The sequence below is a fragment of the Neophocaena asiaeorientalis genome, unplaced genomic scaffold (genome assembly GCF_003031525.2).
Source record: "Neophocaena asiaeorientalis asiaeorientalis breed wild unplaced genomic scaffold, Neophocaena_asiaeorientalis_V1.1 scaffold151, whole genome shotgun sequence".
Classification (NCBI taxonomy): Eukaryota; Metazoa; Chordata; class Mammalia; order Artiodactyla; family Phocoenidae; genus Neophocaena; species Neophocaena asiaeorientalis.
Genome location: NW_020175490.1, coordinates 2,258,904 through 2,273,582, shown reverse-complemented (window position 1 = coordinate 2,273,582; position 14,679 = coordinate 2,258,904). Strand labels below are relative to the sequence as shown.

Below are 14,679 nucleotides of genomic sequence, written 5' to 3'. Positions count from 1 at the left end.
TGCAGTGAATTTTGAGGTGCATGTATCTTTTCAAATTACGTTTTTTTCCGGATATATGTCCAGGAGTGGGATTGCTGGATCATATGGTAGTTCTACTTTTAGTGTTTTAAGGAACCCCCATACAGTTCTCCATAGTGGTTGTACCAATTTACATTCTCCAAAAGTATTTTCAGTAAGTAATTGATAAGCATGAAGGCCTAATATATGCATTTTTTGCTAGCCCATTTTTCATCAAATATATCAAATATATGTAAAATAAATTGGCCACATTGAGTTTATTTCTGGGATAATTAATTGTACATGTGTTTACAAAAAGCAATGACTTCTTGTGCCTTTCTGGACTCCTCTATTTTTAGTATTAATGAATCTTCCAACATTCATAACCTGCTTCCCTAATTAATTTCTCCTCCGTAGCACTTACCACATCTAATATTCTGAATATCCTAGTTACGCATATTAGGTTTCATGTTTATCTTTTCATTTTGAATGTGAGGCCATGGTGGGTAGGGGACCATTGTTTGTTTTGGCTAAACCCTGGCACCTATAGCAGTGTCTGGTATGGAGTAGGTCATCCATATATATTTGCTAAATGAATGAATAAATGTGTTGCACAAAAGATAAAAGGAAAATCTGCAGATAATTAACCTTGGCTATTTTTCTAGTGTAAAATATTTATATTATAAATAATAACACCACTTATTGTTTGTTTATCATGTGTCAGGAAACGTTCTATGCAATTTCCACATTTTCACCTACTTAATGCTCAAAACTGTGTATGTATGTACTATTAATGAAAGCATTTTACAGATAGAGGAAGCAAAGCATAGAAAAATTCTATACCTTGCCCAAGAGCATATAGTTAAAATGCTAAGTCCAGCATTCTGAGTCTGGAGCCTGTGCTTTTATCTCTGCATTGCCCCTCAAAACAGAGCCACTTGAAATAGAAGAGTGTTAGATTTGATTCTGGTGAGAAATGTTTCTTTCCTAAAAATAGAAAATGTAGGAAGTTCTTTCAGTAGAACTTTTAGGAAGTTCCTTTCCTAAAAGCTTCACAGGGACACACAGCTCCTAGGACACAGCCCAGAGCCATGAGGTGGGATCATGGATCACAGTGGTTCATCTTCTCCCAGTACTGTAGATTGAATGTCTGTGCCAAATTCACATGTTCAAAACCTAATGACCAAGGTGATGGTATTAGGAGGTGGGACCTTTGGGTGTTGAATTGATCATGAGGGCAGAACCCTTATAACAGAGATTCCCAGAGAGATACCTTGTTCTTTCTGCCATGTGAGGACAATGGTGAGAGGTTGGCAGTCTGCAAATCATAAAAGGAACCTCACCACAACTCAACAATGCTGGCACCCTGATCTTAGACTCTGAGCCTCTGGAACTGTGAGGAATACATTTCTCTTGTTTATAAGTCATACAGTCTGTGGTATTTTGTTAGAGCAGCCTGAATGAATGAAGATACCAAAGAATGAGTTGCTCTTGCAGATCACACTTCATTATTATGTGAGTTTAATTGTATATATACTTTCTCACTCTTTTCTTATTCTGTAAGCCCCTTTCCCTTCCTACCCTGATGTGAGTCAAGTTCTGGTGAAGGATACACTCCCTGATGTGGCCTAAGTTTCAGTAATCTGATAATTTCTTTGGAACAACAGCAAAAAATGCATATATATGCATGTGTCATGGGTATTTTGCAATGTGTACACGCCCTGCTGAAAAGGAAGGTGGAACATGCTTTCAGTTTCATACAACACACCAAGGCAAAGAGAGAAAAGCTATGGCCGGTGAGTTTCTTTCTTGAAAGAATAGTTTTGGAAGGGGCTGGTTTTTGCAGAAACCATAATTAAGTTATGTGAATGTTTAGGTGAGCAGAACAGAGGGAGTGCAAAGAGAGGGAGGGGTGGGGGCAAAGGGAAGGAGAGAAGGGGCCCAGAAACCCCACAGTCTTTAAAAAGGGAAGACAAGGTCCAGAAAGGAACCGGGCTTTACTGGCTGGTATCCTGCTGTCATTTTGCAATCTTAACTGAATTCTTAAATGTCATAGTCTGACAGAGGATGCAGAATTGACATAGAATTGTACCAGCAGTTGTTGTCCCCAAAGGAAATGGGCAATCACTATTTCATTATTTTATTATGCACAGTTGAATAAACATGAGGCATGTTATGATGACCCCTGGTTTTCAGGTACTAAGTTGGAGGTAGTAAATCTGAGTCTTCAGGCCGCTCAGTGAGCATATATAGGTAATACTGAGGGAAGAATAAGAGATGTGGGTGTCCTCAGGATTACCACACTGTGTGGGGAGGGACATTTTATTGACTAAATCTAAAGGAGGCTATTCTCCATTGCTGAGATGAAAGGAAAATGAGGCTGTTTCTGTGACTTGAGGCATCCTTGTGTTTCCAACAGACAAGGTCCTGAAGGAGAAGAGAAAGCTGTTTGTCCATTCAGTGGGCATGGGTACAATAAATGGCTTGTTGGATGAACTATTAGAGAAAAGAGTGCTGAACCAGGGGGAGATGGAGAAAGTAAGAGATGAAAATGCTACAGTTATGGATAAGGCCCGAGCTTTGATAGACTCTGTTATTCGGAAAGGGCCCCAGGCATGCCAAATTTGCATCAGTCATATTCGTGAAGATGACTCCCTCCTTGCAGGAACACTGGGGCTCTCCTCAGGTAAGGGTCAATGACTCAGACTGAAGTTCATGTAGGCCATGTTTCTTTATGCCTAACATCTGATTTCTTCATTGGTCATGTTAGTTTGCAAACAACTTCCCTACCTCTGGCTTCAGGGCCCCATTTCTATATCAGTGGTCATTCTGCATCCCCCCTGTCTCTTTTCTTCTTTGTTCCTGTTCTTTTGGTAGCGGCCATGGCTTATGGGCCCAGCCGCTCCGTGGCATGTGGGATCTTCCCAGACCGGGGCACGAACCCGTGTCCCCTGCATTGGCAGGCGGACTCTCAACCACTGCGCCACCAGGGAAGCCCTTAGTGGCCTACTTTTGATTAAAGCTTATTTCCTATCCTGAGTATGTCGTAGCTCATTTGTTGAAGGTCATGAGAACAGTCTTGAAAAGCTTCATGCTATATCCTCTAGTCCTCCTAGCAAGGCACTATTGATTTATCTAGTTAGTTAGTTAAAGCCTAGAGGTCCCTAGGAACTTATGTAGTCATCAGACACAAAGGTTTAAGGTCTGTAATCAAATACTTTGTCCAACTTCTCTTCAAAATTTTGCTCTCCAGGTGGAATAAAATATATTTCAGGGATAGTGGAACTCTCAGAGAATAAATTCAACTTTTACAGAAAAGTAAGGATTTTAAGCAGACTCTTTTAGTTGCCCCCTTGCATTTTCTTTTGAATAAGATTGTGCACTAGCATGGTACTCTGCTGGGGACCATTCTGGGAGGCCCAGCTCCCCTACTCTAGTCTCCTGAGGGCCCAATACAGGTTTAGCCATCTGAGCTGCCACTTCTGTGGTTCCCTAGTTCCTCCATAAAAAAAAACAAAACAAAACAAAAAAAACAACAAAAAAAACAACAAAAAAAACCCCAAAAAAAACAGGAGCTCTGATGGACTTACAGTTACTTGTTTCTTTTGTGCTTCTGGAAGTCATTCAGGGGAAGAAGATGTTATTTGAAAGCAAGAAGCCATTTTTTTCCTAAGGATTGAGAGAAGCCTGTGCCCTTCTGAGTGACATAGCAAATGTTTTGTGTGTCAAATTTCTTTGTGTGTGTTTGTTTTTTTTTGATACATATTTTACTTTAACCCCTGCCTCAAGAATTAAAGACAATCAATCAATAACAGTAAGGTTCTAGAATATTTGTATAATAGCCAAAGTGTCTTCTTCCTTGTCATATTTCTTTCACCTCATAGTCCTTGAACCATAGAAGCACTTATACAACTCGTGATAATTCTAATTCCTGGAGTCTGCCTCCCTAGTTGTCAGGTGCCTCCTCTGTCAGGGTTGTCATGACTTGTTTCCTTCTCATCCATTTGCCAGTTGTTTCAGGGTGCTAGTATATGATAATTGGATGTAATATTTAAATGTACTGTAAAGGGAGAGATATAAAATAACTTCTTAGCAGACATAATACTACAATAGCAAGGCCTCCTCCAGAAAATGTTCTTGAATTTATTGATGGTTAATTTAGTCCAGCAATCTACATGGGAAAGATGGGACAAACTGCAGCCTGCTTCCTTGGACTTGAAGTTTTGTGGGATGTCCTATGGCTCTCCTCCATTCACAACAGAGACATGAACCATATTTTGCCTATAGAAATCTTGTCTTCAATAGGTACTATGAGAGAAAAACTTGGAGTATTTTTAATTTGTTGGCTCATGCCAATTCTTAAGTTTCTGGAATATGTTTCTCAGGTGGGTGTTGCTACAGTGAGATCCTTATAAAACCTTAAATAAATTTAATCTCAATCCTTGTCCTTGAAATTGACAATCACAATGCATAGTGACCCCAGAGAAGATATTAATAGATTTGAGTGAGTAAGACAAATGCAGATTACAGAGGCTGTGTGTCTAACACATTGGGGTAAGAATCTTCAGAGACTGTGACTATTTTAATGTCCTTCATCTTTCCTCAGGTTCACAATCTGGAAATTATCTTAATACACAAGAATCCCAAGTGGTGGTTCCTCCTTTCCCAGGTAATGGTATTTTCAAAGCAATGACATTCTTTGAACCCCACCTTCCCTGACATTAACTACAGATTAATGGGATGAATCCAGGGTAAGGGGGGCTATGAGTAATTCTCACAGATTTATTCTATACCATTTTCACTTCTTAATCTATTCTGCTTTAGCAGGAGCAGTGAAGCTTTACAGCTTCACTATCATGTTTATACCAACAAATTCTGAATCTGTATCTCAAATCCTGACTAACCACTTGAGTGCCACACTTCACAAAGTGTCTACTGAACATGTACACTCATATCTCCTGCAGACACTTTTACTCTACATGAGCCCAGTGATAGCTTTCCATCCTTCCCCCACCTTGCTTCCCTTCCACTTTCCCCTATCTTGATTAATGGTGCCACCATCACCCAGTTATTCAAACCAGAAACCTGAAATTATCGTAGACTCTTTCTTCTTCCTCACTTCCAACATTCAAGCAGCAGCCAGATTTTATTGATTTCTCTCTCAAATTCAGATCTGTCTCTGCATTTCTACTTCTACAATTAGATTTCAGAGCCCCCATTGCTACAGTGTTCCATAATTCTCCAGTCATAATTCTCAATATATTTTTCTTATAATTTTTTTTAGTAAATACATCCTTTTCCCTCACAGAACTTTAAGCTTAATGAGGAAATTGAACATATCTGATTTATTTATAGATAACATCTAATAGAAGTTGACCTGTAATGTGTATGAACATATATTTGTTAAGACTATTTCACTGAATAATGTGGCCAGAGTCACTACTATTTGCTATGCCATTAGAAAATATTTAGCACATGCCAACTGTGTTACAGACCCTATTCTATAAACTATTTAGAGAGTAATGAACGAAACAAGAAAGGGTCTTACTTTTATTGAACTTACATGAATATATGAATAGTGAATGAATAGGCATTTAAGAAGCTCCACCATCAAATTAAAGTCAACCATAAATTTAGGGATGGAAATGACACTACACATATCTGTATCAGTTAAGATGATATGGAACGTTATAACACAGACATATATTTATAATGGCTCAGATATGATAGAAAAGCTTTTCCCAAATCACAAAAATTCTAAAATGGGCATTTTTCATCAGAAGGCAGCTTTCCTCCAAGTGCTAATTCAGATACCTAGGCCTCTTCCATCATCTGATATCTGCAACATATGATGTCAGAATAACTGTGGTAATAACAGTCAAGTTAATGACATTGGAAAGAGTATATGAGATCATTTGTGATAGATTTTGCTAGGCTTGACCTGGATGAATCACACAGTATTTCAGCTTGCATCCCATTGTCTAGAACTTAGTTATATGGTCACACCAAGTCACTGGATTGGTTGGCAATATAGATCAGCTATGTGTCCAGGAAAAAAAGAATAAAGTGTCTTGTTGAACAGCTAGCCAGTCTCTGCCACAAAACTTAAATGAAAAACTTTTCATTCTATACAATATCGAAGGTAGCACAAGAAATACCTAGGTCTCAAATCACAAAGAAGTTCTTAAAAATATTTCATTCTCTACCCTGAAAATTGTGGTCTCAGCTTTATTGAATCAAGGTCAATATGCATTAGATTTCTTATTAGCAAACCTTATATTTGTCTGAATCTAGCCTCTTGCTTACCAAATAACCAGTGCTTTACTTGTCCTGGAACAGTATTTCATCCACAGGTGTGGACAGATTTCATCACAAAGTGACCCTTTTCTCTTAAAATAAAAATACCCGTAATTTGGAAGAAATTTAGAGGCCACCGAAGCAAATATTTCACCAAGTTTAGAAATTACTCTAGTGAATCAATTAAGGGTGCATATTTTCTTAGCTATTTCATGGGATGGGACACTCACTATATAACCAAATGCCATAAGAAAAATTAGTTCTAATAAAATCCAAATATTTATCTTTAATGTTTTCTATTGTTCTTCAGACTCCTTTATGAAGGAATACATTTCTTCCACATAATACTGATTTCTATAGCTTTCTCAGATATATCCATTCTAATTATCTCTTACTTTCTCCACAGTCAACACACTTCATGCTACATTGGTTTACCTGAATATACAACATTTTCTTCAAATTCCCCTTCAAAATTGAATATGTTTCTTGCTTGAATAGTTTAGTTTCTAAAGGATCTTCCAAATATCAAGAAAACTTATTTCTATTTTGAAACAAAGATTATGTTAATTTCTTTAGAAAATACATCACATTATTGGATGGTGTTGAACTTGTGATCAAAGAAACCCCCAAGGCTTTTTTCACATGAACTGCTGTGGAAACTCTTCTCATATATTTGTGCAATCAATGCTTAGTGCTTTAAATCTCTCTAAGAGTACACCTTGATTTTCGTATTTATCATTCTATTTCATATTAATTCTAGTTCATGTATTCAATAACTTCTCCTTCTCACTATATGTACACACAGTAGAGAGATCTTAAAGGTTAGGGCAAAGGCTCACTTTCTTTCTTTCTTACTTTTTTTCTCTCTTTCTTTCTTTCTTTCTTTCTTTCTTTCCTTTACATCTCTAATGCCTACTATCATGCCTGTTAAGCAAATAAATAACTAAATGAATAGATACATAAACATATTTTTAAAAAGAATCATTGAAATAGATTCATTAAGGTCTACCTCCATTATCCTAACTTTCAATTATTTGAAATACATTTATATCTTAACTATTTTATCTAACATATTGTTTTCTGAGAATTTTATCATGCATGGCCTTAAAAAACTCCCTTTCGATTATTTTAATGAAAAAGATTTGTGAAATGCTGATTCTAAGAGATGAAGGGTTGTGATAACTGTATCACACCACTGGAAATCTCTGGCTTGGAATATATTCCTTTAGCAGAGATGCATTTAATGATGCTAAGGACTAGCCCAGGATTGTCTTCCTAAAGATTAATTTCCTCCTCCGTGGCTTCACACACAGATGATTCTAGGAGGAGCACCAAATGGGACACTCAGGAATGCCATTATTCATAATGTTTCTTGTCTCTTGCAGCTCCTCAGGCAATGCAGGACAACCCAGTTAAGCTTGCATCTTCAGGGCCAGGAGGGAACCTCAAGCTTTGCCCCCTAGAAACAGCCCAAAGGATATGGAAAGAAAAGTCAGCAGAGGTACTGTGCTCAGAACATAAGGATCCGGGTGAAATATACACTGGAGACCATTCAAAACTGCAGTGTTCTGCCTTAGAGCTAATTTCCTTGAGAGGTTCTGGAAAACCATACTGCTCTTCCCTTACATAAAGGATTCCTATTTCCCAGGTTTATGTAGAGATCTCCCAGTTTGGTCCAATCCCCTGAGTGAATAATTATAATGATAACAACAATAGTATCTATTTAATGCTTAATATGAATCAGACACTGTTCTAAGGAAGTTGCAATTAATAACACCTTGAACCCTCAAAATAACCCATTTTAGAGATCAGGAAACTGAGACATGGATTGTTAACTATTTTGGCTAAACCAGTAAGTCAAGGAATAAATTTTAAAATTGAGTCATTTTGACTCCCAGCCAGTTCATCTCACACAGCCTTACCTCTCAAAAGTAATTAAATCAAGTGCTCAGCTGCCATCTGGGCATTTGCAAATTTCATTCCACTCCTATGGTAGGACTCATTCTCCTTCCCTGTTTTTATCTATGTTACAAAAGATTAGGTTTCTGGGTAAGACTAAGGGAGGAGAAGCTGTCTTATACTTACAAGATGAATATTTAATTAGAGAGAACAAGACTGTGCACCCAACCTGCATTTCTTACAGATTTACCCAATAATGGAAAGGTCAATCCGCACACGTATTGCCCTCATTATCTGCAACACAGAGTTTGAAAATCTTCCCAGGAGAGATGGAGCTGATGTTGATATCAGAAACATGAAGATGCTACTAGAAGGTCTGGGGTACAGTGTGGATGTGAAAGAAAATCTCACTGCTTCGGTAATGTCTGTCATAATGTAGAGACAATGGTCATGACCTTTATATTCCTAAATATGTTAGAAAGATTGGTTGTAGAACCAGAAACTTAATCTCTCGACAGTCTAAAATCTAAATTTGTTCTTGTAGGGTACTTCATACTTCTAACTTAGAGTCTTTTTTTTTTTTTTTAACCTAGAGTCTTTTAGCAAGGGTCTGGTAAAAATTTTAACTGGGAAGTGTTCTATTAATTCAATAATGTCCACAGCCAAATAAATAAATAAATAAATAGTCCCTTACATTCTACTAGAAATCCCTGAATGGCATCCCATAACACTTTCTTCACCTTTCTGTGAATTGAAACTTAAATTTTCCTTTTGTATTTCATTGATTTTCATATCATTCAGCAATTCCTTAATGTCTCTATTGGATTCCAAGGTGCCATGATAACCAATCACATAGTTCAAAATCAGTGGTATGTCTTTTTCAGGATATGACTATAGAGCTGAAGGCATTTGCTGCTCGCCCAGAGCACAGGACCTCTGATAGTACTTTTCTGGTTCTCATGTCTCATGGAATCCGGACTGGCGTTTGTGGGAAGAAATACTCTGAAGAAGTCCAAGATGTATTAAAAGTCAACACCATCTTTCAAATTTTGAACACCTGGAATTGTCCAAGTTTGAAAGACAAACCCAAGGTGATCATTATCCAGGCCTGCCGTGGTGGTGAGTGCTGATGTCTGTTAGAACACAGACGCTGAAGTTTTGATCTCATCATCTGTATGTATCTAGTATTTTTCAGTTCCTTTGAGTCTACTCAAAAAAGGCCACAATCTTTTTTGGTGACGGTAGATGTTCTTTGACATTACAAACAAGATTGTAGCTTCTATGAATTGTATGACTGGTTGGAAAATATTTGTTCCATTTTCAACTGAGATACCACTTTTAATCTTAAGACTATGATACTTGGTTGAGATACTTGGATGGGATATATTCATTTGAGGGTTAGGAGAGATAAGATGAGCCTCTTAAGATAAGCGTTGTTGAAAAGATAGTTTTTGAAAGTTATGTGTGTATCTGCATGTGAATTAAATCTAATGACAAATAAATTAGTAAATATGGTTGAACAGATGTTTAGGGGAGAAAGTTCTCTTGACTATTGATAGTAACAAGGGACCAAATCTTGTCTTTCCAGAGAATCAAGGGGTGGTATGGCTAAAAGATTCAGTAGAAGCTTCTGGAAACTGTTCCTTATTGTCTCCAGAAGATTTTGAGGATGATGCCATTAAGAAAGCCCACGTAGAGAAGGATTTTATTGCTTTCTGCTCTTCAACACCAGGTAATGGGTATCTGTATAAGACATATTTGTGGGCATTACCAATGCAGAAACTCACAACCATCCATTAGAGTGTGAATATCTGTGTTGAACTTTTCATGAGACTCTTAAAGACTAACTCAAGCCTTCCTTTCAGTTACACCTTCAATTCCCCTTATCCATGGAGACCAAATAAATATACATATATTTTTACTAAATTAGTAACTAGTAAACTCCCATGTTGCAAAATATTTTCCTGGACTGTGAGAAATAAATAGAAACATATCTACACTGAAGTAAATTAGAATCTGACTCCACATACCAAAAGGTCTACATTTTGGGATCACTCAACAGTTCAATTTGCCTAGACAAGTATTATAAAACTGTGGTATCTATAAAAGGGGTAGGGAGAAGGAGAAAAGCAGACAAATCATATTGGGTCCCTAAGTTAAAGTTGTTTCAACCAGAAATATGGAGTTTATGAAACAGAAACAACCTGAATGATTCTAAATCTAGGTTTTAGATTAAGAGTACTGCCAATTATATTTTGACTCTGGCATTTAGTACTCTGTATGTAGCTTCTCTGGGCTTTCTTTGAATTCCTCACTAATATATGTGAATACAAATATCATTGTTGTAAGGATTAAATGAGATAATAAATATGAAATATTGAGCATGACAGAGTAAAGTGCACATTAAATGATGGCAACTATTAAAGATGTTTCTATGTTGTAACTTAATTCAAGGTTTTACCTTGAGTTACTTTCCATATAAAGGTTTAAATAAAAGTCATCCACTATGCTTTGGAATTTCTTGGACATTGACATTCTCTTGATTACTTCCAACCTTAAAGACTTGCCTCTGATCAAATAGTTTCATTTCCAGATTATTTTCTATAATAAGGTGCCATCTCTCCGGAGATAGCCTGCTTTTTGCATTCTGTTGATCATAACTTTTTAAAAAAAATCTTTATTGCAGTATAATTGCTTTACAATGGTGTGTTAGTTTCTGCTTTATAACAAAGTGAATCAGCTGTACATGTACATATATCCTCATATCTCCGCCCTCTTGCGTCTCCCTCCCACCTTCCCTATCCCACACCTCTAGTTGGACACAAAGCACCGAGCTTATCTCCCTGTACCATGTGGCTGCTTCCCACTAGCTATCTATTCTACATTTGGCAGTGTATATATGTCCATGACACTCTCTCACTTCGTGTGTTGACTATATCTTGATGTAGAAATCAATTGTTTTCAACAATTGAAAACAATGACACTAAGCAAAACCTCCACACATTTACCATTTGTGTATATTTAGCAGACTTAATATTAGACATAACTATTTTTTTTTAATCCTTTGATCCCAGCCTTCCACAAGAGATTTACCTCTGGCAATTATAGACTTTGTAGCCCCCTGTCTTCTTGTCATCTATCTTGGTGATTTCTGTCTCCTTTTCATTCACTTTCCTTACCCTCCTTTCCAGATGATTCATAGAAACTCCAGTTCAGTTGTCTTCAGTTTCCAAAAGTAAACCTAGCTTCACTTCTCTGGTATTAATCCCAATTACATTGTATGTAGTGCTCTTCTGAAGAAAAGGGACCTTCCCCTACCTAATTTCACAAAGAACTTACAGAGATACCAGCCTGCAACTCTCTCCCACCTACTTCCTTTAACTGGAACCAGCTTCATAAGACAGTTGTAGTTTTAGACAGGATATTAATCCATTACTATTTTACCTTTTATTACCATGTTTATTGGCAAAAAGGTTTTTAAAGCATGTAACCATGTTAAATGCACAGCTATTGATACTTTTCTTATATATTCCTTTGCATAACTTTAAAATGGCTTATAACTTCTATGTCCCTACTATTTTGTATAATTATTCTTTTTCAATGTCTTTTCCATAAGACTGTTTTGTCCTCCAATAGAATATGATCTTTCCTTCTTAAATTTTTTCTAGGTATGTATTTCTTTGCTGTTGGTACCATTTTCATATTTAGTTAATATTTTCTTTGTCTAAATACCTTATGGTCAGTATTATTTGATTTTAATTAAATTATAAAGTAGATAAACTGAAATATTATTAATATGATTACTTTGTATAGACTGGGTATTATATATCCTATATTCCCCCAGATCCTTGTGATACATTACATCTAATATGAAAATATATCTTTGTGGCAGAAGTTATTACCCTACCCATTGCAGTCAAAGCCATTGCATTTCAGAACATATAATTAACTATCAAGTCACTAAGTAGTACTCCTGGGATCCACACTCAGGTATTTCTTTCTCAAAGCCCAGTCACTCCCTTCCACCCCATTCTGCCTTTCTCTCCTTGTCTACTAGACTTGTGTTTCCTTGAACTCAGAGACTGTGCTGTCCTAACATCTATACCTTATATAGCATACTTCACATGACTTTAACTATTGTCAAGTATCAGTGAAAATATACACACTAAATGATGAATATATTCACTTTAAAATGGCATACAGTCTGTAGGAAACAACATAAACTCAACATCCTGCCTCAGCTGGAATAGAAATCCTAGAACTCCATTTTTGTGGTCAGGCAAGGCCTTGCATGAAATTTGGAATGTGCTTTCTTCACAGATAATGTTTCTTGGCGACATCCTGTATTGGGTTCTCTTTTTATTATTAAACTCATTGAACATTTGCAAGAATATGCCTGGTTTTGTGACCTGGAAGAAATTTTCCGAAAGGTAGGTGCTAGATACTTCTTACACTCTACTTACCTGTTTGTTCTAACTCTCTATGGAGCAGCTCTGGACATGTTTTTCTACTAAAAACTGCTCTCCATTTCAAATGAGTTTTGAGGGTCTTTGGTGAGTCAGCCAATCTGGAAGCCAGTTCCAAGTTTTGTGACCTAGAAACCCCCTAGAAGATAATCAATTATTTGAACTCCTCTCTTTTCTGAATAGACAAATGAGTGGACTTTAATTTGCTTGTATTCATATCTATTAGATTCAGTAGCTTTTAAAAGCATGGTCATTCCATCTTAGATGTGTATTGCTGATCTGTACAGAGGCACAAGCTTTTTGTTTTTATCACTTATTTTGCTATACTTTTTTGCAATTTTTCCAGCATAAGTGAAAATCCTTCTACTCAGGAAAAAAAAATCTACAGACCTTCTTTTACTTTTAGGTTCGATTTTCATTTGAGCTGCCAGATGGTAGGGCACAGATGCCCACGGCTGAAAGAGTGACTTTGACAAGATGTTTCTACCTCTTTCCAGGATATTAAAAAAGTAAGTTGTAGGGAAAGGTGTGTGTGTGTAGTATGGGTGGGGCGAGGTTGAGGGAAGAGTGCTGAACTACATCCTGGTCAAGATCTCAAGGTCTAATATAATAAACAGTGGATAATGAAAGGATGCCTTTCTGTTGTTTAGTGCAGAGCACACTGCACTCCTCTCAGAGTTCTTCAGAGATAGATGGCCCTTTCTCAAGGTTAGCTGATATAGATTGAGAGGTGGCCAGAGATGATGAAAGCTCAGTTTTAGATGTTCCTCCCCTTTACCTCAGCAGGGCAATATTAGACACAACATGGGCTCTTCCCTCTTATGAGTCTGTGTGACCCCTTGGTGGAGTGATTTTATAACTTGAATTTCTTTTAGTAGAATTCATTTTTTTCTTTTATTTCCTCTTCCTTTTCTTTAGGAAGCCAGGAGTTCTGCCACTGTATACATGTTTTGGGATCCTGTCAGCAGAAAAGAGACATTTCTTTAAACATTCCAATAAATCTGAAATAAAAATGAAAGGCTGTCTTTTTTTTTTTTTTTTTTTCACCACTCTTAGAAGGCAGGGGATGGAATTTGGAGCAAGTAATGGATTTGGAGTCTTTAGACTTCATAAGAACTGAACTGGCTAACACCATTCTTTCCTTCTAGAAAGCATTTGCTAGACTTTCTGCTTTAGGAATACAGAAAAAATTACAGTAGGTACCTGACTTCAAAGAATTTAGAGCTCAACAAGAGATTCAGAGAAGGTAATGTGATAAGTAACTTATCCAAAATCCCAGAATTTAGGATGAAAAAGTCATGACTACAGTTTATGTAATTCTAACCCTTCCTTAATGAATTTCAGGAATACAAAGTAAGTTTTTTCTTTTTCTAATTTGGGTATAGTCAGTTTACAATGTTGTGTTAGATTCTGCTGTACAAAGAAGTGAATCAGCTATATGTATACATATATTCTCTCCCTCTTGGATCTCCCTCCCACCTCCCCGCTTCCCACCCATCTACGTCACTGCAGTGCAGGAGCTCCCTGCACTGTACAGCAGGTTTCCATTAGCTATCTGTTTTGCACAGGGCAGTGCACGTACATCAATACCAATCTCCAAATTCATCTCATGCCCCCTCCTCTCACAATGTCCACATGTCCGTTCTCTATGTCTGCATCCTTATTCCTGACCTGCAAATACGTTCATCTGTACCACTTTTCTAGATTCCACATATATGCGTTAATGTATGATATTTGTTTTCCTCTTTCTGACTTACTTCACTCTGTATGACAGTCTCTAGGTACATCCACATCTCTAAAAATGACCCAATTCTGTTCCTTTTTACGACTGAGTGATATGCCATTTTGTATATGTACCACATCTTCTTTATCCATTCATCTGCCGATGGACATTTAGGTTGCTTCCATGTCCTGGCTATTGTAAATAGTGCTTCAATGAACATTGGGGTGCAGGTGTCTTTTTAAATTATGGGTTTCTCATGGTATATGCTCAGTAGTGGGACTACTGGGTCATATGGTA

At 37.1% G+C, this 14,679-nt stretch overlaps 1 protein-coding gene across 1 annotated transcript; it reads left to right on the top strand.

Moving 5' to 3' along the window:
* The first annotated feature begins 1,740 nt into the window (after nucleotides 1–1,740).
* CASP1 (caspase 1) lies at nucleotides 1,741–13,677 on the top strand. Its single transcript, XM_024768912.1, has 10 exons — nucleotides 1,741–1,793; nucleotides 2,417–2,683; nucleotides 4,604–4,666; nucleotides 7,680–7,795; nucleotides 8,438–8,611; nucleotides 9,078–9,312; nucleotides 9,782–9,925; nucleotides 12,514–12,623; nucleotides 13,066–13,168; nucleotides 13,578–13,677. Exons 1-9 carry the CDS (start codon nucleotides 1,787–1,789, stop codon nucleotides 13,162–13,164), a joined length of 1,215 nt encoding a protein of 404 aa, XP_024624680.1. The 5' UTR covers nucleotides 1,741–1,786; the 3' UTR covers nucleotides 13,165–13,168; nucleotides 13,578–13,677.
* The last annotated feature ends 1,002 nt before the right edge of the window (nucleotides 13,678–14,679 follow it).

Bases quoted from the DNA above. Each gene is read 5' to 3' on its own strand.
- CASP1 (XM_024768912.1), top strand. The intron at 4,667-7,679 runs GTAATGGTATTT...TGTCTCTTGCAG, and splicing joins GGTGGTTCCTCCTTTCCCAG to CTCCTCAGGCAATGCAGGAC. The intron at 12,624-13,065 runs GTAGGTGCTAGA...TTTTACTTTTAG, and splicing joins TGGAAGAAATTTTCCGAAAG to GTTCGATTTTCATTTGAGCT.